Genomic DNA, 21,514 nt, shown 5'->3' with positions numbered 1-21,514 from the left:
CTTTCTTTCTTTCTTTCTTTCTTTCTTTCTTTCTTTCTTTCTTTCTTTCTTTCTTTCTTTCTTTCTTTCTTTCTTCAGCTTTATGAATGAACAAAAACAAGCCAAGTGGAATCGATAAGAAACTGCAAACAAGCCACTGAATGAACTGTTAATTAAGAGGAGTTGAATTCATTGGTTCGAAGCAGATAATTATCAAACGTATCAAACTAACAAAACCTGTTTGTTTCTACTTTTCTTTTATATGATTGGTCGCAGATCTTTTTTTTTTGGATTGCCTTCGTGCAGAACTTGAGATCTTTAGTCAAAGATTGGGATTGAATGAACGAATTTTTAAAAAAAGAAAAGAAAAAAAAAAGAAGAAGACATCATTTCAGGGAGTTTAACCATTTGTGAATCGGACTCACCGACCACGAGCTGGATCAAAATAATAAGTCCCCGTATCCCTCATGTGGCGGCAGCTGCTGCTTCACACTGCTCACAAAATGGAGAGAGAGGGGGGGGGGGGGAGAGGGGGGAGGGAGGGAGGAGAGATGGAGGTGAGGGGGGGGGGGGGGGTCGGGTTGTTTCCTCTGATCTGGAGAAACAAATCATTTAAAAGAAGAAAACACAATAACAGGACTAATTTACACTTTTTTGCTTCATATTTGCACCTGAAACGAGTGAGAACAATCAATGAGTTAAACCACGACACAAAGAAAGAGAGAGTGAGGACAGTTCAAAGAAGGAAAACAACGTTTTTCTACATGATTGGAAACACGAGATGTCTGTTTTTCTTCTAGTAGAATTACTTTTAAAAGACTCAGTTTGAGTCAATGATGCGGATCGTTATCCGAGGAAGAATAAAGGAAATAATGGAAGAAAGAGGAGGATTGTTGTAAATGTTGCTATTAAACAGATATTTCACACTAATTGATCGTGCAAAAAAAAAACCCCGCATTTAACACGGTTGAAATATCAAATATCTGCTAATACTTACATGTATTCTTTTCTTTGTTGGTTTATTGTGAATTCTAACGTTTAAACTCGTTCTTTGGCTGTTGCCAGTGAAGCCTGAAATGACAGAAGCTGTTTATTCTGGTTGCGGTTAAAGACGCTGTAAAATAAAACAGCCTACAGTCAATTAAACGCGCGCCGCCGTGTCGTTAGCGCCACCGTGCGGATAACGCGGGACTCCTCTCCCCGGTGTGTAAGGAGGGGTGGGTGGGGGGGGGAAGGTGGGTGTGTATGTGGGTGGGGACTTCAGCCAGGAGGCCTGCGGAGGCCCGACAGCATGAAACTCCTACAAAACACACAAGTATCATCATGTAGTCTAAATACTATCAACTTTTATTTTGGCGCCAATTTCTTAATCAGCTTTTTTTTTTTTTATTTAACTTGTGTGTGACGGTTGAGACGCGTTCTTTTCTTTCCTTATAAATATTCATGTTTTAATAAATAATGAATGTGAGCAAACACTACAAATAATTAACTTCTGTATTTAAAATAAACATGAATTAAATTCATGAGCTCTGTCGGGAAGAGAAGCGTCTTATTGTTTTGACTAAACTAGTGTCGTTTCCGGTTGATCACATCCAATACCGCAGCTGCTACTAATTAACGCAGACTCAGTGTATTGATTATCATTGATCAGAAATCGTTTGTAGAACGTGCAAGTCGGGTGTGTTTTGATTAAAGGAGCCGCTGTTAGAAACCGGGCCTACAGCCGGCGCGAGGCCCCGGCACAGCACAGCACGAGCCCGGCCATCGAAAAGACAAACGATTTTTTATCAATAATCAGCATCGACAGTGCTCACGTGCTTAATCCGACAGGGAGCGGATGTGAATTCACGATGATTCGCACCGGAGGGTCGCGCGGCCGAAACCTTCACAACCTTTAAACAGCCCGGGAAGCACGCGCGGCTCGGCTCGTTCATTTCTTTGAGAGTTGAATTCGAATGCGCGTTCCCGCCGCGCGCACGCAGATTGATGGATTCTATTGATACAGTGGGATTATGGACGAACACCTGTTGACTTTATGCTGACATATGTGAAATAAAGCTGTCCGTCACGTCATATAAATAATAATGATCAAATTAATAACAAATGAATCAATGGCTTTCAACACTTTGATTTAATTCTGTAAATATCTGTAAAACAAACATCCTTATTTTAAAACATTTTTAAATAAATTAAATGCTTCAAAATGGTCCAATTTTCTCATTTAAAGTTATCAATTAGATTTCAGCCAATTTCTGATATTAGGATCATCCAGATGTGGAATGTGAAGCAATAAGTCTACAATAGCCTATTATTTTCTTTTTTCTTAAATATTCTTTAAGTTTGAAGAGGTGAATAGAATCCATAGATCAGGATAGTATTGATCAGTACAGAAAATACTCAGACACATGGAGACATTCTGACTAGCAGCAAACTGATGGAGCTTTAGGAGGATGTGTAAAAAACAATCAAATAAAATAGAATAATCAGCATTTATATTTTAGATGAAACAAATTGCTTAAATGTGTCTTTAAGGTTTTGGATGAAAGCCAATAAATGGAACATCCAGACAGACTTACATCAGTTTGGGTTTTAAAGAAGTTGCCTGTGCTGATCTAAATATGTCACACTGACAGGAAACAGCATATAGTATAAGATCTATATCAGCTACAATGAAGCATTCAATTAAAGTCTGTTATCAGCAACACATTGAATTGGATGTACAGTTTTCCTACTTCTGACAACACAGCTGGATCCAGCTGTGAGGAGGTCCCTAGACAAAACATTACTTACTAACCCCCCACTCATCACCTCCAAGCTCCCATCAAGTTCAGAGCACACAACCACTTCACCACTACAAAGCACCTTCATTACAGACCAACACACCAGCACTAAATAAATGTATCCTACATATGGCGTAAAACTAAAATATGCAATACATTTAAGTGTACCTTAAAGTTGTAAATTGAATTTAAAGTACCTGATTGGATCCACCTGCTGTTCATTGCGAAAAAGATTTGCTTTGATTTGTCCAAAATAAAATGATCTCAACATTTCTACAAATTTAAATGTAGTGATTTTTCTTTTTTATGATTGTTTTCAAAAAATGTGACTGATCTAATATTTAAGCTTTTGTTTTTAGAATATTATTATTATGTCTCTTGGATAGGAATTCATTAGATTTTGGATGAAAAATTAGATGAAATTGAGATGAAATAAAGATACGTGGTCCAGAAAAAAGAATTATATCATTATGGAATCCTCAGTTATTGCTGTCACTTTCTAATCTTTACCTGGATGTGTTTGTTTAAGATGTTTCATTGATCTGTTGAACTCTTTTGTCTCTGCTGATTGATAATGAAGGTATTATCTATTGAAGTGTTGAACTATTGAACTTCAGTATAGCTGATGATGGTCTAACACACAGAACCATACATTCTTTTTTTTAATTTTTGTTTAATTCAGTCAAAAACAAAAAGTAATTTTCAGATGAATGTTTCTATGTAGGATTAACAGGACTAAGCTTGTTGTCTGCACTTATTAACTAATGTAAATGTGCCATTTGGTTTAGAGACAATGAGATAAATGGATCTCAAACTGCTTGTTTTGGACTACGGAAAAGACGCGACACCCCCTGGTGGCCGCTTTCAAACACTACACGATTAGTAAACTAATAAAATCCCACCAAATAAGGGGTAAAAGTTAAAAATAACACATTTTGGTCACTCACGGTTCACTTACTTGCATGTTGTAGAGTTTTTGGCTTTATCACATGCTCTTCATCAGCTGATAAGGTTTGCTTAGATGGCAAAAAACTGTAAGCACATTAGCCTAAAACAGGAGCATGTATCTCTGATTATCACAAAACTTTCTAACTCCGTTTTTTTTTTTTTTTTTTAATTCTTAAACATGTGAGAAGAGATGAGGCAGGTGCTACTTATCTTTATCGTAAGGAAACCAGCACTGATGGTGATAATAATAAAACATTTTATTTGTATAGCACTTTTCTAAATACTCAAAGACACTTTACAAGGAGAGAGAAAGCAACAATGAAAACATGTCATGAATAAAAATAGAAACAACTTTTAAAAAGAGAAAATACAATGTCAGTAGAATTGTGGGTATTTCAATGAACACCGTGTTAGCGAGATAACCTCCGACAGAACTACATACTGGATCCATGATTAAACTGTTATTAAAGGATGACTCCACCTGCCTTCATGTCCAGGGTTTGATCACATGGAAAACGCCCACTCAGCTGTTAGCAAAAGAGCAGTGAAGTGACGCCACCTCCCCACCGCCACCTCCCCACCACCACCAACCCCCCCCCCCCCCCCCCCCGCCCCTATACCCACCCACACCCACCCACACAGTTTGCTGACAGTGTACTAACATGTTTGCTTGCTGTAAGAGAGAGCAGAAAATGTCCTGATATATTGAGTGATGCCGCAGCTCTTAGTCTCAGTGTGTGAGATCTTTATAAATGAACTGGACGAAGAGGAGCTGCTGGGAGTACTGGGAGCTCTGGAGCAGAGCCGGAACTTTGGGACAGTTAACACCTTTTAGTCACACCAGATTCTGCTCTGATCCAGAGCCATTAACTGACACGATAAGAGTTTTTGTTTTTTTTTACTTTGAGGAGCAGCAGCTACAGTGACTGCTCCGTCTGTGTATCTATCTGTTTAAGTTTAGCAGAGCAACAGCACAGAGAGTGCTCCGTCCATCTCTGTGGCTACTGGATAATCAGGTTCATATGGGTTTATGGGTAGCAGGGTTCAAGGGTAGCAATGTCGTGCTGAAAAACCTACATCAGGTAACATGAATGAGAAAACATTTTTATAAAGGGCTTGGGGAAAAACTGCATTTTGAGGCTAAGACATACGTACTTTGGATGTATTAAAAGAGCTGGATAAAAGCTCCACTGCTCAGTCTTGAAGCTTATTTATCCCAGTGGCCACTAGGGGTGTTGAAATTAATCGATTATACAATGCATCAGAGATCATGGAGACATGATAACAAACACCTGCACTCCACCCTCGGTTTGTTACTCTCATACAGGCAGGTGAGCTTCGCCCCTACCACGTCTATACTGTTGACTTTTTTTGGTCTACTTGAAGAACATTATGTTTAACATGCATGTTGAATGTTGACATTCAGATTTTTAAAGTACTTTCTAAATAAAAAAGGGACTTCATATTTATCTGACTTCTTGTATCAATCAGATTCACACCACTGGTGGCCACTTGTGGAACTGAGGTGAAAAATCCCCCTGCATCCCAAAAAGCAATTCCACCATAGACCACCATTATAAAAGAGACAAAACTGTACGAATTTGTGTTCCATGGAGAAACATTCTTTGAGTCAAGAAAAGCAATTTAAAAATATTTGACATCATCACAATTTAAAGTTTGTGGGCCGAAGGTGGGAAACACTGCTGTGTGTACTCAGTGGGCCGCTCACGGAACCAAACGTGGAAGCTAGAAACTTTTTTGGTATATGCGCCAGCTGAGTAATTCCAATAGTACAGAATGGCCACCATTTTCGGTCCAGTATCCAGCTCTTATAATACATCTGTAACTTCAACCAAAATTGAAATTTTTGGATTTGAATAAATAAGGAACACTAATCTGAAGACACAGGATGATACAAAGACCTCAAAAACTCCCAAAATGTATGTACCTGCCCTTTAACAAGGTTGAGCTGGAACTCCTGGTTCTACCATCACGCTCCGTCACATGACTTAACTTCATCTTTTATGGATTTATTTGGAGTTATCTGGCCAACTGGGTTTTGGCTGCTTATTGGAACACCCTGCAGGTGTTAACTAAATCCATCCTGGGAGATGCGGTGAGATTTTTTCTCTACAGGAAAAGCAACACTGGTGGAGTTGAGGTTGAGGCGGGCGGAGAGTGGGGGTGGGGTTCAGAGCTGCACAGGTAGTGTCATTTTGGCCACTGTAGCTTCCAGATGCAGTCGACTGCTGTTAAGTCACTGGTGATGGTTGTGATGCTTGGCTTTAACCGCTGGGTGAGTGATGGGGTTGGATGTAAGGCAATGTTACATCTTTACAGCCAACACAGCTTTAGATAGAGGTGGAGGTGGGTGGGTATACAGCACTTGTCTTAAAGTGCTTCAAAGTGAAAGGAACGGACAAGTTAACAGTCAGGTCGGAGAATAAAATAAAATAAAAAAAGAAGGGATGGAGACTTGTACTTGTTATCTTTTAGATGCGAGTCCCAGCCAATAGATTGTTAAAAACTACAATAACAACAAGCCACCAGTCAGATGTGAGCTTTAGAGAGAGAGAGGGGGAAAAAAAGTGAGCTTTCAGTTGTGTGTTAAAAGAAGGTAACCGTGCCAAACTGTCCTGGTTGGTTGGTTGTGGTTCTGGCTGGGGGGAGTTAGAGGGGGTAAAAATGGGGAGGGTCCTTCAAGTCTTCACACAAAACTGGCATTTTTGGAAATGTTTGGCGGAGTTGCGGTTTCCTCGCCGTCGGGTAGGGTGCTCGGAGAGATAATGGAGAAGAAGTGCGGGCGCTTTGCTGTAACAATCGGAAGAAGAACTGAAACGGCGTTCTGAGAAAAAAAAAACAGTCATGACACCTTCCTAAACGCACAATATACACAATGTTCATTCTGGAGCATGAAGGGATGAAGAGTTTAATTTATAAAAAAAAAAAAAAAAAAGTTCATGTTCCCCTTCTTCTTTCCTTTCCAGAAGCCTCATTTTACAAAACAAGTTGGGTTTTTTATGTTTTAAAAAAAAACTAAAAAACAACATTTTAGATGGAAGGGAGAATTTTTTTGTGACATTTACTTTGAAAAGTTGGCGCCCTGTGACCTCGTCGTTCAGGGGTTCGGAACGAGTGGTTCGAACAAACACGCTCCTGATCGAAACAGCCTTTCGTTTAACATATGGTAAAGAGGGGTGGATAGGGAAGGGTGGGGTTCGGAGAGACACTATTTATAATGGGAAGGATAGATATTTTCATAACTAGAGCAGGAGACGAGGATGGAGGGGGGGGGGGGATAAATTCTTGGTGAAAGGACAGACGTTTTAACTTATATCCAGTACATGGCATAGATCATACATGAGGGTCAAGGCAACACATTTTTTTTTTTTTTTTTAAACCTAACTACTCAGTAATCAATCTCAACTAGTTCTCAATGGTGCCCTTCCCCATTCCCAAACACAACGTTCCAAAAGGAGGGGTGAGGCAGAAGAGAGGAGGGGGCCGGCATCCAAAGACTGGGGCAGCTGATGTCCTCCATCTTTGATGCTGGATCTGGAAGGGGTGGGAAGGAAGAGGAGGAGGTGGGTGTGTAGGGGCGATGTTGGACGAGACGTGAAGGGGGGGGGAGCTGTTGGTTCCCGAGGGAGGGAGGTGGGGGGGTGTTTCATTGATTGTAGAGAGAGCGCTGCTCCCAGGGCATGGCCTGGATGGTGCGTGGCACTGGGGAAGGCTTGAGCGTGGGCGCTCCGTTCGGATGGAGGGAGTGGCTGATGGGGTTGATGGTGGTGAGGGGACGCTGGGGGGCCAGAGAGAAAGTGTCCTGATGCTTCGGCTGTAAAAGGGCGGGGAGTGAGAGAGGGAGGAAAAGAGCCAGAGAGAGAGAGAGAGAGAGAGAGAGAAAGAGAGAGAATCAGCGTGCAGAAGTTATAGAGGAGGCGAAAGAGAGGAGAGGTGGAGGGAGGAGAAGGGGCAGAAGAGTAAAACGTCAGTATCAGAGGAATGAACTGGCACATAAAATAACATTTGATGCAATGAAGTTCATATGAATGAGGTGCAGAAGAGTTTAAAAAAAACTATCACACTGCTGCCTCGACAACAACAGGCAGCACCACACTCACACTCACAGAAATAACAGAGACAATGAAGCAGAAGAACATGAAGAGCAGGGCTGCACAAATTGAACTGCTATCATTTGATCTGTTGTCATGACGACTCAAAGCTTCAGCGTGTCTCTGTGTGTAAACATTAGGAATAATAGTGGAATATTTATTTTCATTAACAGCTCAGTACGAATATTGGTGGAATAGGCTGAGCAAATCTGGATTATTTTGTGCATGTGAACGTGGTCACTGAAGCTGATCAATAAGTATATCAATGCACTGCCAACAGTCAGATACATTAAAGATTTATATATATTCATATTTATTTATATGTATATATATTTAACTACCAACATATGACATGATTCAGTCTATTTATTTAGGAATGATGCAATGAATAGCATCATTCAACTAATTAATAATGTACAGAGAGTTTAATCTAATTTATCAAGCATACATAAATGTAGAAATTAACTTTATAAAAGTGCCATTTTTATTCACAAGTTGTTTCTCTAGTACTGCAGCTCAGTAAGCATCTCATTTATGCGGTTTCGTTTTGACCTCTAAACAAAAAAAAAAAAAAAAAAATACTATGACCTTTTAGACCTTTGTACTGTAGTATTCTCTGTCTACCGTTTGCATGCAAACTGTCAAAATCATTTAATAATCCACTTACTCTGACCAGTGGAACAATAATTCTTAAGTGCGACTACTACCCAGAATGTTTAGGCAGTGCAGTATGGAGAGCTGGAGCATCGTAGCGCGTTTGAGAGACAGTTTAGAGAGGAGGAATCAATCTAATTATAAAATTATTGGTCACATTTCTAAATAATAAAAAGGCAAATGGCCTCTAATGATTATATATAATGAAATCAAATTTTATCTATTGTTTTTCTTTCTCTTTTTTTTTTAAAATCAGGACAATTACATGATAATTGTTTATGCCCTCCCTAACATCTATGTCAGTGTGACTGATTAAAGGTTGATGTGCAGCCCAAAGTACAACATGAAGATGTTCAACTCAAGCTGAGTGAATGATTAGTGGAAAGTGAAAGTCAGCAGCACAGCCCCAAGTTAGTAATGTTAGAGAGCTCCTACCGCCAAGTTACACAGTCAGCCCATCCACTGGAGGTTAATCCATTCAGACTACATTAAATACTGGTTATTAGTGCTACAGTACTAACTAACACTATCACCAAGCTGAGAATCAGAGCATCAGTTTTAGTATCAGTTTTTCAAAACAAGGTGAGTTCTACTAATTTTTTTTAAAATGTGAGAATTCTTTAATTCTAAATTACACATATTATATTAGACTAAGGAAACTTTAAGGGAATAATGACATATGGAAGGAAAATAGGATTATTTAAAAAGAAACCTACATCCAGTTGTTTCACCAGGGCAGAACTTAAATATTAAATCTGTATTTTACTTTTTTTTTTCTTTCTTAGAATTTAAAAAACTTTTTAAAAATCCACTAATTTAACTATCTCTGTTGATTTCTCTGTCTGCTGATTGGCTGTTGAGCTGACATTAGCTCATATTGAGAGTTCTACTCACTGGACAAGAACATGCTGCTGCTCATATGATGACAGATATTCCTACTAACTCACACAGTCTATTGGTTAGTTACAACTCATGAGACTGGAAAATGATATGCATTAGAAACTAATTCTAGATCTAGACCTGCCACTCTGTTGTTTTTTTGAATGTGGAAATCTTTTAACCCTCAGGTCAAATTTGACCCATGTTTACATTTGAATCAGAAGACCCTAAATGACTTTATTCATGACTGACATTTTCCCTAAAGTTGCCCAGAATATACAAAACTGGAAATGTTTCAAAATCGTTTATTTTTTTGTGCAGCTGGGTCAATGTTGATTAATGGTTTTAATGTTATAATGAACCCTACATTTCAAAATGTGTTGCATCTTTCACTTAAAAATAATTATGGTTGTCATGTTGTCTTGTTTTAGATAACATTAGATCATAATGTAGTGTGATTGTGAGTGTATTTTCTCTATAAAACGGACAATTGATAAGATAACTTATATTTGAAATGCCCTCCATATAGTAAATGGTCAGAATATGAACAGTATGTAAGGGTTAATTGGGCAAAATCATACATACAGTAACTGATTTGTTTGCTCTTTTTTACAGCATACATCATTTTATACAGTGCTGTGATTTGAGCCTGTAGATTGTTGTTTTTGTGTACCAACTAAGTATTAAGAGCAGCAGTAATTCCAATCTTCACTCTTTTATAGCTCTCTACCAACTCCTGAAGGAAATATCTGACTCTGTAGCTGCTAAATGCTCCACTATGTTTGCTGAGCAGGTAGTGAACAGTGTGCTTTAATTCTGCCCTTGGTTTAAAGTGGACAAACTGGTGAGGTTGTATATTTGACGATTTAAGGGGGTTGTTGTCGTATGTTGTGCTGTAGAAACTAGTTTTAAATGAACCAAGACTGTGTTTACCAGGTGTCTCTACTGCCACTACTACTACAGTTCTCTGTGTGTCTGACCCTCCACGTTGAAGAAGAGGACAGTGAGCTGTGAGCAGAGGCTCCTGGTGGACACAACGTAGTGTTAAAGCATTAGTGGCTCTGTCCTGGTGTTAGTAGGCAGACAGGGAGAGGAAAAAGGGGCAAGCTATAGCCGGCAGGTAGCGGGTGGCGGGGCGGCGGAATAGGCGGCGGTTCTCTCTCCTACCATGGGGTTGGCGCTCAGCCTAGTGTATCCCGAGCTCATCTCCTTTACCTCAGGCACCAGGGGCTGGAGCAGGGAGTAGGAGGAGGACGGGGTGGCGCTGGAGGAGGAGACGTGTTTATTGGAGGACGAGCTCCTCATGCTCTGCTGGCTGCTCTGGGATGACACCGAGCTGGGACGGCCCTGTTGGAGGAAGACGAAGAGGCTCAGTAACGCTTTCGAGCAGCGTAGATGGAAAAAAGCGAATTAAAATGTAGCAGACGACGGATAACGAACCTGATATCTCCTCCCTACCTGATGCGGATCAGGCACCGGTTGGCTGGCCACGCCTCCGCCCTGTCCTCCCTGGGACATGGGGGAGACGCAGTGGGAGGGCAGAGGTTCCTGTGGGCCGTGTCCTCCGTGCTGCGGCTGCATCATGGACGTAGCGCTGTTCTGCTGTTGCTGCTGTTGTTGTTGCTGCTGCTGCTGCTGCTGCTGACGGCGAGCGTTGGAGAAATTGGAACGACGACTGCCGCCAGACTGCAAAGAAAATCAAGGAGAAGGGAGATTTTTTAAACGCTAAAATAATGAGGTTCATGTGTGTTGTTGGTGCCACATTCATGCAGAGTTTATGAGGAGATAAAAGGCGAGAGGAGGAGAGGTGACGGATGAGTGTGATCGGATGCTTTGCGCTTTCTTCTGCTGTTCGGTGGAAAAGTAGATGGATTGGAATCTCATGACCTTTTTTGGGTGATGTAAGACTCACAACTGGATCCTCTTTTTTGTTAAATATATAGATCTTTTTAACATGAGATGGGAGTGGTCACGTTGTACACACAAACAGATACACTCACACAAACTTAAATCTTCCAAAAATCTACTCGTCATAGCTCTACAGACTTGTTGAGCCCCAGCGTTAACATGCATCTGTCTATCCGCTGTAACCATGACAACTGAGGATGCTAGCCTCTCTGCATCATCTTATCCAGTAACCCTGAAAACTAAAGTAATTCCTCTGAGATTAATTTGAATCTTAACTCTGTCCCTGACCTTTGCCCTCAACATTTAAAGAGCTAGAGTAAGTTTGAACTGATCATACCTCAAACTTGAGCCATGAAGATAAAATTCTGCTTTTGTTTTACAACCCGGGTCTTATTTTTGTAGTTTGGAGCATCAGCCATGTTAACATGTGACTAAGCGTCCATCCCAGTGGACGGTGGGATATGGAGACACTATAAGACACAGCTTTACTATTAAATATATAAATGGTAGTTTAGTTAGAACATGTAAAATAAGGTTACTTCTGGTCATAAAGTAACGTAGAGGATAGCTGCTACATTAGGCGTCTTGAGTCATGACAGTCCTGTAAACGGTGACATGAATATGAATATGCATAAAATCGCTTGAAGCGTGCCGCTTGATCATAAATATCAATTTTGGATCATTCATTCGTGCTTGCGTCACAGATGTGACGTCGGTAGAAACTCGCCGCTGATTGGATGTCGCGGTGCGATGTCGCCTGAAAAGTTACATTTTTCCAACTTTATTCGCTTCAGACGCTTCATTCGCGCCCCTTGATATGAAATCGTGTGTTATTGCGCCATTAACATTGATTTTCTATGTAGACTTGCTGCTCAATTCGCTTTTGGTGTGAACGCAACTTAAAATTGAAGCCAATTTTATCTGCAGTTCAGTTTAGTTTAGGTTCTGAATCTGTATTGAAACATTTGCAACGTTTTTTTGTACAGTATTGAACATTATGCTACACATCATTGTATTCTGTTTAATATTGTTGGATGGTTCTCTCTATAAGAGAGACGTGATACTCACTGGTATCTCTTCATCTATAAAACCCTGATAGGAAAAATGACCACATTACCTTTCAGAACTGCTCTGTCACCAAGATGGACTTTTACCAAACCTGATCTACTGACACGTTTTTACTTGTTCCACGAGTCCTTAACATCAACACATTTATACTTTTTGGACATTTTGGAAATTTGATCTTAAACATCCCAGCATCTACTTGTAATTGCTTTGTATGATTATATTTTATTTCATCTATTTTTTTTTTCGCAATTGTTTTCCTTTTTTGTCTTTGTGATGGTTTGTTTCTATCTGCTCGGTAGATGTCTTGTAAAGTATCACAAACGGCAGGATACATTTGAGTTGTCTTAGCTGAAACTGATTATGAGTTATGTTTGGAAATAATTGGGGTTTTTTGTATGTGTGACAGCCGGGCAAATAGTGTAAGTCTATTCATTTTGCTTAATCATCAGCTTAAAAGATAAATATAGAAAAAACTAAATCTATTAATTTTTTTCCAAACACACCTGATCCTAATTTTTTACTCGTTATCAAGCCCTTTGACGAGCTTCAGCTGCTTGATAAAGAGTGAATAATTAGAATCAGGTGTGTTAGAGTGGGGAGATAACTAAAACATGCAGGGCAGTAGCTCTCCGGGAGCAGGGTCAGAGATAGGGCTGGGCAATAAATCGATATAACGATATCATGATATTTTGTAGATATCGTCTTAGATTTTGAACATCCTAATATAATATGTAATAAGTGTTGTCTTTTCCTGCTTTTACAGGTTGAGGTGATTATTGACTCATCGCTTAAATATTTTGTGAAAGCACCGACAGTCATCCCTACTATATTGTCAAAATATGGATATCGAGGTAGTTGGTCAAAAATATTGTGATGTATGATTCTGCCCGTATCGCCCAGCACTAGTTGGAGACCACTGCTGTAGGGTAAGATTTAATATGCACCTTCACTTTCAACTCCAATATATAATATATATTTATATATAAGTACTTTTGATGAACTGGATGTGTTAAAAACATGCTGACCTGCTGCTGAGAGCCACAGGTGATTTCCAGCTATGCCAACGATGGTGAAAAACATGAAAATAAGACCCATGCTGTAAGGAAACAGAATTTTCTTTACTCTGATGAAATTAGACTACTTCAAAAGCCGAGTGTGTGTGAGGTTTTAGATTTAATGGTCAGACCACAGCTCTGACAGCCATCAATCATCTACTTTTGGGGGGGTAAATCCCTCTGTCAGAAAGTAACACTGTAAAAAGTTTGAGGCTTTTACATCAGAGACCGACTCAACCATCACTTTTAATCTTTACCATCACATCTTAAACTCCTTCAGATTGGCTCCTACTCGCAGCTACGCTTCAACCTCTCGGAGTCTGTGTCACACACTCACACTCACACACACACACATGCTCACTCACGCTCACACCAACCTGGTTTTTGGCCGCGGCGCTGCAGCGGTGCTGGGCCAGGTCCAGCATGGTTCGGTAGCTCTTAAAGCAGGACGGGCAGTTGAACCGGTTCTTATGAACCAAACCCACACACGCGCAGACATGCACACGCGCAGACACGCGCACACACACAGACACACACACACATAAATTTGTATTACTATACTTGGAAAAATCCACGGAATTGAATAAGAAAGTGAGTGCTTGAGCTCTAAGCCCTGACCCTTTCCCTAAACTCATCCTAACCCTGATCTAACCCTGCTCTGACTCCACAGCACGCTCTCACTACACGAGGGTTGGCACACACTTCTTCCAAGCAGGGTGCTTGTGAGACTGTAGCTGGAGAGAGGACAAGAGGTTCAAGAAAAAAGTAGTGCTGGAATACATGCACACACTTAATACAAGTAAAGTATACAAAATATGCCTTGAAATACATGCGCGCGCACACACACACACCAGTGTTTCCCCAAAATGGGGCCATCTGTGCCACAGCTTTACCACATAAATCTATTCTGAAGTATTACCACAGCACGTCATTTTAAAGGGGAAATACACTTCGTTTTTCACATGAAGTTTAACACTACAGAAGAACTACAGGAAACCAGCAAGGACAGTCAGGCCTGTAAAAGTCTATCAATTTATATGTATCCATTACAATCATTTCTACTGATGTCATTAGTCAATTCATGTGACTGGGACTCATAAATCACACAAATGAATGATAGGATTACCTAATTACAATATAAGTGCTTGTTTTTATATAAAATGTTGACTAAATATTGACATGTGCACATTCTGAGTGAGTGGGTGCATGTACTTTATAAATGCAGAGTGTCTCTAGACAACCTGCAACCACATACAAAAAAAGACTCGTTTTGGAGGGAACTGAATTGAAGGCTTCATTAGCAGATGACCTGGCCTTCTGTGGTTCTGTGGAGGTGAGAAAATAACCCTGATGATGACATTATACTACCTCAGCTTGAGCTACAGGCTTAACGTGTTAAAACAGGACTTCTGTGTTAAAAACATGTGGTTTAGGTTTAACAACAGGATATTTAAGAGACATGGGGTGAGGTCTAATAACAGATGCTATTGTGGTAAGAGTCAGTGTTTTTGAAGCCTGACACATACTTCTAAAGTCAGGATACTTTTGCTGCTTATGGCCAGTCTTGCTTAATCTGTCCATAGTGAGTCCTCCACCTTTAATGTAAAAGGGTCAATGGTGTTCTTTTGTGTGTCATTTCAAATGACATAAAACCAACAAAAATATAAAATGTGCATTTTAACAAACCTGATGCTGCTTTTAAAACTATTTTTTTAAACATATTTTTGAATTGCTCATCTAGCCAACCCTTATTTGTCACTGACCCACAAATAGGATTAATGCTCCTCATAGCAATGCACCATGTGTAGTTAACGAGAAGCATTGTTTCAATCGTTTTGTACACTAACAAAATGCTGCTTGGTTTTTTCTGTTATTAATCATTAATTACCAGTTTAATTTGATTTTATAAAGTTCATACAGTGGAAATGTACTGTAGAAATCTCACTGATGACCCTCACACCAGTAGAAACACTGCACACACACACTGTTGACAGCAGCAGCAGATAAAACTCATCACATAGTGACTGTGACAAAGTGTTAGTTTACACAGTTACAATCACCCTCACACCCAAAGGACCACACCATCCACTGCTCTCAATCAGTCTGCTGGTATTAATAATAAGTGTTTAGTACAGTTCTTTACAGTGGCAGATGTGCAGCAGCAGTCCATCAGTGTGGTTTGATGCAACTTGACAGAACATCACTCAAGTGGGAGAAAAAAAAGGAAAGAAAAGTGGACCAGGTGAGTGGTGCGGTCTAATAATAACCACCACATTAAAGTTTAAAAACACTGCAGCTGCAGCGCTACAGGAAGTTGCCACGCAGCGTGAGCCCTCCGCTTCCCGACACCGTCCCCCACCTCCTTGATTAAAGCGGGTACATGTCAGCACTGGAGACACATGGTGTGCTGCACAGTGAACAGGCGGAGACCTCTGGCAGAGTGCTGGGAGTGATGCGAGGAGGAGTGATGGTGACTTTAAATACGAATAAGACTGATGGAGACTTTGATTAATTACTCCATCATGTGCTCGTGTGTGGTAAACACAGCAGGTTATGTTTGCCTGGGAGAGCTCAGGTGCACTCGAGGAACCTTCTGGGGGGTGATGCTGTGTACGATATAACACCCCCACCCACCCAGTCTCTGAAAGCAGCGAGTCACTAACTATAGGAGGCTGTCTGAATGCTCCTCAGCAGCAGAGTTAGCAGTGACGAGGCCGCACAGTGGAGGGAAGAAGTGTGTGTGTGTGTGTGTGGAGGGGGGGTGACAAACTGATACCAAAATAAAAGTGTTAAAATTAGAAAAAAAGGTCTTCAATTGGAAAAAGTAATTCATTGCAAATAAATAGCGAGGAGCTGAAAAGTGATGATAGCCATAATTTTACTTGTGTATTAATCTGCAACAGAAACTAGTCCCCAACAAACTGACTGATCCTACAGTCTGAGTAACATTACAGACTACAGAGTTGTTTTTTTAATGAAACTATACGCGTGTGACCTGATTTTAAAGATTTTCATCGTCAGTAAAGATGTCACCTTGTACCAAAGATTAAAAGATTTCCCTGTTTATGCAAAGCCAGCATTTATATATATATGTATGTATTACTGTTAAGATGAAGGATTCACAAGTCAGATGCTTGTAAATCGAAAGAAAAGAGCAGCACAGAAAGAACAGCTGATGAGAGCACAGCATGCTATCAGCTCATCTTCTCTGCAAAAAAACATTCTACATCTAAATGTCTCATTACATTTCATTTACATTTTTAATCTAGCCCTGCTCCTCGCACTCGCTCGTCCTCTCCTTTCACAGCAGCGTCTCTCACACGTGGACCTACCTGGGTGGTTGAGGCGGCGGTGCAGCGGTGCTGCGCCAGCTCCAGCATGGTCCTGTAGCTCTTGCAGCAGGAGGGACAGTCGAAGCGATTTGGTCCGTCGTCGTGGATCCTCTGGTGGTTGCGGAGGTACCGGGCCAGGCGGAAGGCCTTGCCGCACAGGTCGCACATGTAGCGCTTCTGACCGTGGATCCGCATGTGGTTACGCAGGGACATGTAGTTGGTGTAGGGCTTGCTGCAGAAATCACACCTGAGAGAGTTTTGGAGGGGAAGAAGATCAGAAGTTGTACCTGGAGGTGAGAGCGTCTTTACTCGTCTATCTTATAATCTAACAAGAGTGTGTACCTGAAGTCCCCGGTCTTGTGGGTGAGCTTGTGGTTGAGCAGGGAGCTGGCATGCTTGTAGGCGCAGGTGCACATGTCGCAGACGTACGGCCTCTCGTCCGAGTCCATGTCGTCTGACGCCGCCGCCGTTGGTGGCGGCGGCGCTGGCGCTCGGGATTCCAGGGAGAGACTGGAGCTTGAGAGCGACGCTGAGGAGAGACTGGAGCTGGAGAGTGCTGCTGAGGAGGAGGGGAGCTGATCACACCAGCTGATGGTCGAACTTGGCTGTAGGAGAAGAGGTACGTTAAAACTGAGGAATCTATGTGTAAAGATTCAACTAACGCTTTCATTACTGATTCATTCATTATTTTCCTGGCTCTTACTGAATTAAAAAGTGGAGTAGCATTTATAATATTTCCTCCAACTACACAACAATTTTAGTATAATGGAGTCAAATACAATCATTAGTTATTTGGAGGTTGCTGCTAACAGACGACACACTAGGCCTGTTTCCACTGCAGGAACTTTGGGGTATTTTTACAGGTCGTGACTTTGGCGCGTGTCTCTGTAGCAAGAATAGCCACTGATGGACAATCTTCAAGAACGTTTATGGGGGGCAAAACAAGTCCCTGGCTAAGGGTATGTACTCCGTGTAGCCCCCGAAAAATTCCTGATTGAGGTTGACTCTGTGCTGACTGGGGTATACTCGCACCGTCTCGGTGACGTCACTGTCAAAAACTTTTGAGCAACGATTACGCAACGATGGAAACTGTTGCAGAATGATAATTCGCTGGGTCCTATCGAGGTCCTACTCTGCAATGGAGAGTAGGACCGAGTGAGAGGACGTTCCTGTAAAGTTCCTGCCTCCTAAATTTTACCCGGAACTTCCTTAATGGAAACGGGACTATTGAGTATTACAAAAAAAAAATCTGGAAAAAAAAAGGATCTGACTAGACTGATGTTTGTTGTGCTGCACTTTTATAAAATTCCCAAACAATAAATAAAACAAGAGAAGTGTTCCGGGGTCACAAACAAATGATGAACACGCTGGTTATTAGTTTAAAAAAAAAACATGGTATTAAAATAGTTCATTAAAAAAATAAAAATATTAAAAGACAGACTCAATATAGAGAATGTGTATGAATGCAAGACATCCTACTGTCAATGAGTCTGAGTAAATAGAGAAATAAGGGTTTGGCTCTGGGAAGAATCTGCCCCTGACCTCTAAACCATTTCTAAACACTGCAACACAAAACAAACCTGTCTCTATTTATAACACTCCTCTGTACTACTTTACTAAAGTATGGTGCAACTGTGACTCTGTCTCAAGCAGGTGTTCATGTGAGAGAGAGAGAGGACCAAAACATCAACAGATATAAAACACCATACATGTAAAAGCTTGCGCGGGTGCTGGTGTGTGTCAAGCTGGGTCGCACAATAATAAGACGCATTTGCAAATTAACATTTTTTGAAGATGCGGTGTGTGAGAGAATGAGTGGAGGAACAGCAGGTGAATGCTGGAAGCTGACATGTATATAAAACAGATATGGGAGAAAACTAAGCTAAGTTTTTTGGAGGGAAATCCAGTGCCTTGGTGGTCAAAGCCCCTCATACGCATACAGCGTTACATGTGTGCGTCACAGAGGAAGATAACATAGCAATAGCACATATGGCAGCGCAAAGTGAAATGTAGACTTTTATTTTTAAAGATCTCGCTCAAGATATGTCTTAAAGGTGCAGTGTGCAGGATTTCTGGCACCTACTGGTGAGGTCACCAACTGCAAACAATAGAATACCCTTCCCCTGACCCTCCAAATGAGTAGGAGAAACAGTAGCCGTATCTACAGTTATAGATAGTTAGTCACAGCATTATGTTCCACAAGAAATGAAGAGGATAAAGTAAGTAAGTATGTTCTGGGCTATTGTAGGAACATGGCAGGCTCTGTGGAAGAGGACCTGCCCACTAATTAAATATAAAAGGCTCATTCTAAACTAACGAAATTACAGCAATTGTTATTTTCATGGGATTATACACATATTTAAAAATGTATTTCCTGCGAAGTCCATTACACTAAATGCCACCAAATTCTACACTGCACATTTCAAATGTACATAAAACACTTGACCTTGAATAATAATTTATGTCTGATATGGTTTTTCCACCCAAACAAACTTTAATTATTTTGTTTAAATCTTTAAAAATGACATCCCTTAATACAAATTCCCACGTTTAACTGTCTCCTACCATTCTCAGTGTTTGTACACTGGTGGCCTCAAGTTTCCACATCACATTCGTGCAAGTTAACCAATATTGTTTCCAAAAGTATATGTCACAAAACTTGCCATTAAAATTGGATTTTTAATGAACTCAGAGAAACTTTCCTCTTCCGGCAGATGAATGTGAAAACAAACTCTGTACATACATCATTCTGCACAGAGAAGCTCAAACATCCAACTGAGAGAAGAAGAACGGATTTTTGAGTAAAGAGGGGCTTTAAACATAAATGAATGTGTAGGTGTCTGTGCTGTGCAGATAATCTCAGAGAGCGACTATGAATGAACCGCACAGTCTGGCATCACAAAGAGGTCTTTCAAAGTCCTCCGCGGGGCGTCTTCCGCTCCCGTTTCCTGCGGGACAGCCCCGCCGTGTTTACTTTGCGCTGCTGCTAACAATATTGCAGGCCCATTGCACACATATACACACACCTATCTGCTTTTTAACGCTCGAATTAAACTCCTTATGGTCAGCAATATGAGAGCGAACCTTTAACATATAGTTTTAAATGCAACGAGAAACACTGCTGTCCAGGGCTACCCGGCTCCACGCACACTCCGGCGGTAGACAACAGTCCTCGAGTCGGCTGTGAGGCGGCCAGTGTTGTCTGTTAGCATTCACATAGCTCGGTGACGCTTAGCTACATTAGCAGGTATTTCACTAACACGCTACCGCTACCGTCTCTTCATAACACAACAATGACAAAACGGTCTGAATACACCCGCGCAATGTCACCAAACCGGTGGAGTAACAGCAATAATACACAGAAACAGTGTTTAACGTGACTAGCCGCTTAGCTCGGCGGCTAAAGAGTGAAACTAGGCCGTGAGCCGCTCAGCATGACGACGGTTAGGTTAGCAGGACGCTAACGAAGATGCTCTGTGGCTCAACCTGCAGCTTCGGGTAGCGCAAGGTTGCTCAAACATTCAATTAGCAAACCTGTATGATAAAGATACTTAGGCGAAGGTGTAAGTAGTAAAAAAATAAGGCTCCAGCAAGCCGTTTGATATGCTATTTGTTTGCTGGCTAGCGGTGGTAGCATCTGGCTTTCTTACTCCGGAGTCGTTGGGATCCTTTTTCCAGAACAATTGGGAGCAGTGGCCGAAAGACTCTGTCGATGTCACATAATTTACTCCGTTTCTGTCCTGGAAGTCTCCATGTGTGCTGCCGGTGTTTGTCCTGGCGTACATCGTCGGTTTTCGGATTCTTCGCCTTGTTTTCTGACTGAAAAGAAATAGGGCCGCTTTGTCGGGATCTTCTTCCGAAAAGAAAAATATTTCTTCTGTGAAATGAGCGTTTTTGGCGGCGGACATATCGAAGCGTGCGGGTCACTACCGCCCCCTTTCGGGCTGGAGTGTAACAGCGCATGAGTGGTGAACCCATCATGCTATTTATTAGGGCAGTATTTAGAGATAACCATTGAATTAATTAAACAACAGGCTAGTGTGCTTTATTTAAAATATTACCTGAATACATTTGGCTACCGATTCAGCTGATATATATATATATATATATATATATATATATATATATATATATATATATATATATATATATATATATATATATATATATATATATATATATAACATGTTTAAATCATTTGGGTAGAATAAGATAATGTGGGACACTTTTTGCATTTCTGTGTATCATATTTACATATGAATCCAATACATTATATCAACACCTTATATCATTATGAAAACCTCATGATGTTTCCTTGTTAAATCAGAATACTTTCTTTTAGATATTGTACTCAAAGGGAAAATGGCATATATGAATTTGTGAATTGTGCCAAAATCTAGGACACTAGTTTTTAGGCTTATGCATCATCTGATGCTCAAATACATCATAATACTAATTAATTATTTAGGAAGATGGTTTTATTTATGTCAGATGTATATCCTTAATATAGATTTTGTGTAAATCCTGTGTCACTAACCTTTAAATGGACTTCACAAGAGGTACTTCCTGTTTGTCTATTTTCCTACCGCCATTTATGACATCATTCCCACAAAGTCATATGATTTTTTCTAACTACAAGTTGATGGTTATATCATTTTTTCACTATTTCTTTATATTTATTTAGTCATACAATCAGGTGGACATTCCACTGAGCAAAAAAAACAACATTTCTAGCCTACATGAGTTTAAAAAAAGATGTAATGTTTGTATTTTGTTGAATGTAAGACCAAAAAAAACTA

General features: G+C 40.6%; 1 protein-coding gene across 1 annotated transcript; it reads right to left on the bottom strand.

Moving 5' to 3' along the window:
* Window positions 1-3,946: 3,946 nt before the first annotated feature.
* On the bottom strand, window positions 3,947-20,550 carry LOC134000189 (zinc finger protein 354A-like). The gene is made up of 6 exons (XM_062439526.1): window positions 20,366-20,550; window positions 17,058-17,320; window positions 16,716-16,962; window positions 10,793-11,038; window positions 10,520-10,699; window positions 3,947-7,542 (listed from the first exon to the last, which is right to left on the bottom strand). The coding sequence occupies exons 1-6, from the start codon at window positions 20,498-20,500 to the stop codon at window positions 7,375-7,377; spliced, it is 1,239 nt and encodes a 412-aa protein (XP_062295510.1). The 5' UTR covers window positions 20,501-20,550; the 3' UTR covers window positions 3,947-7,374.
* Between the last annotated feature and the right edge of the window lie 964 nt (window positions 20,551-21,514).

The sequence above is a fragment of the Scomber scombrus genome, chromosome 18 (genome assembly GCF_963691925.1).
Source record: "Scomber scombrus chromosome 18, fScoSco1.1, whole genome shotgun sequence".
NCBI classification, from domain to species: Eukaryota; Metazoa; Chordata; class Actinopteri; order Scombriformes; family Scombridae; genus Scomber; species Scomber scombrus.
Note: the sequence above shows the minus strand (reverse complement) of the source record. Positions and strands in the feature narration are given on the sequence as shown.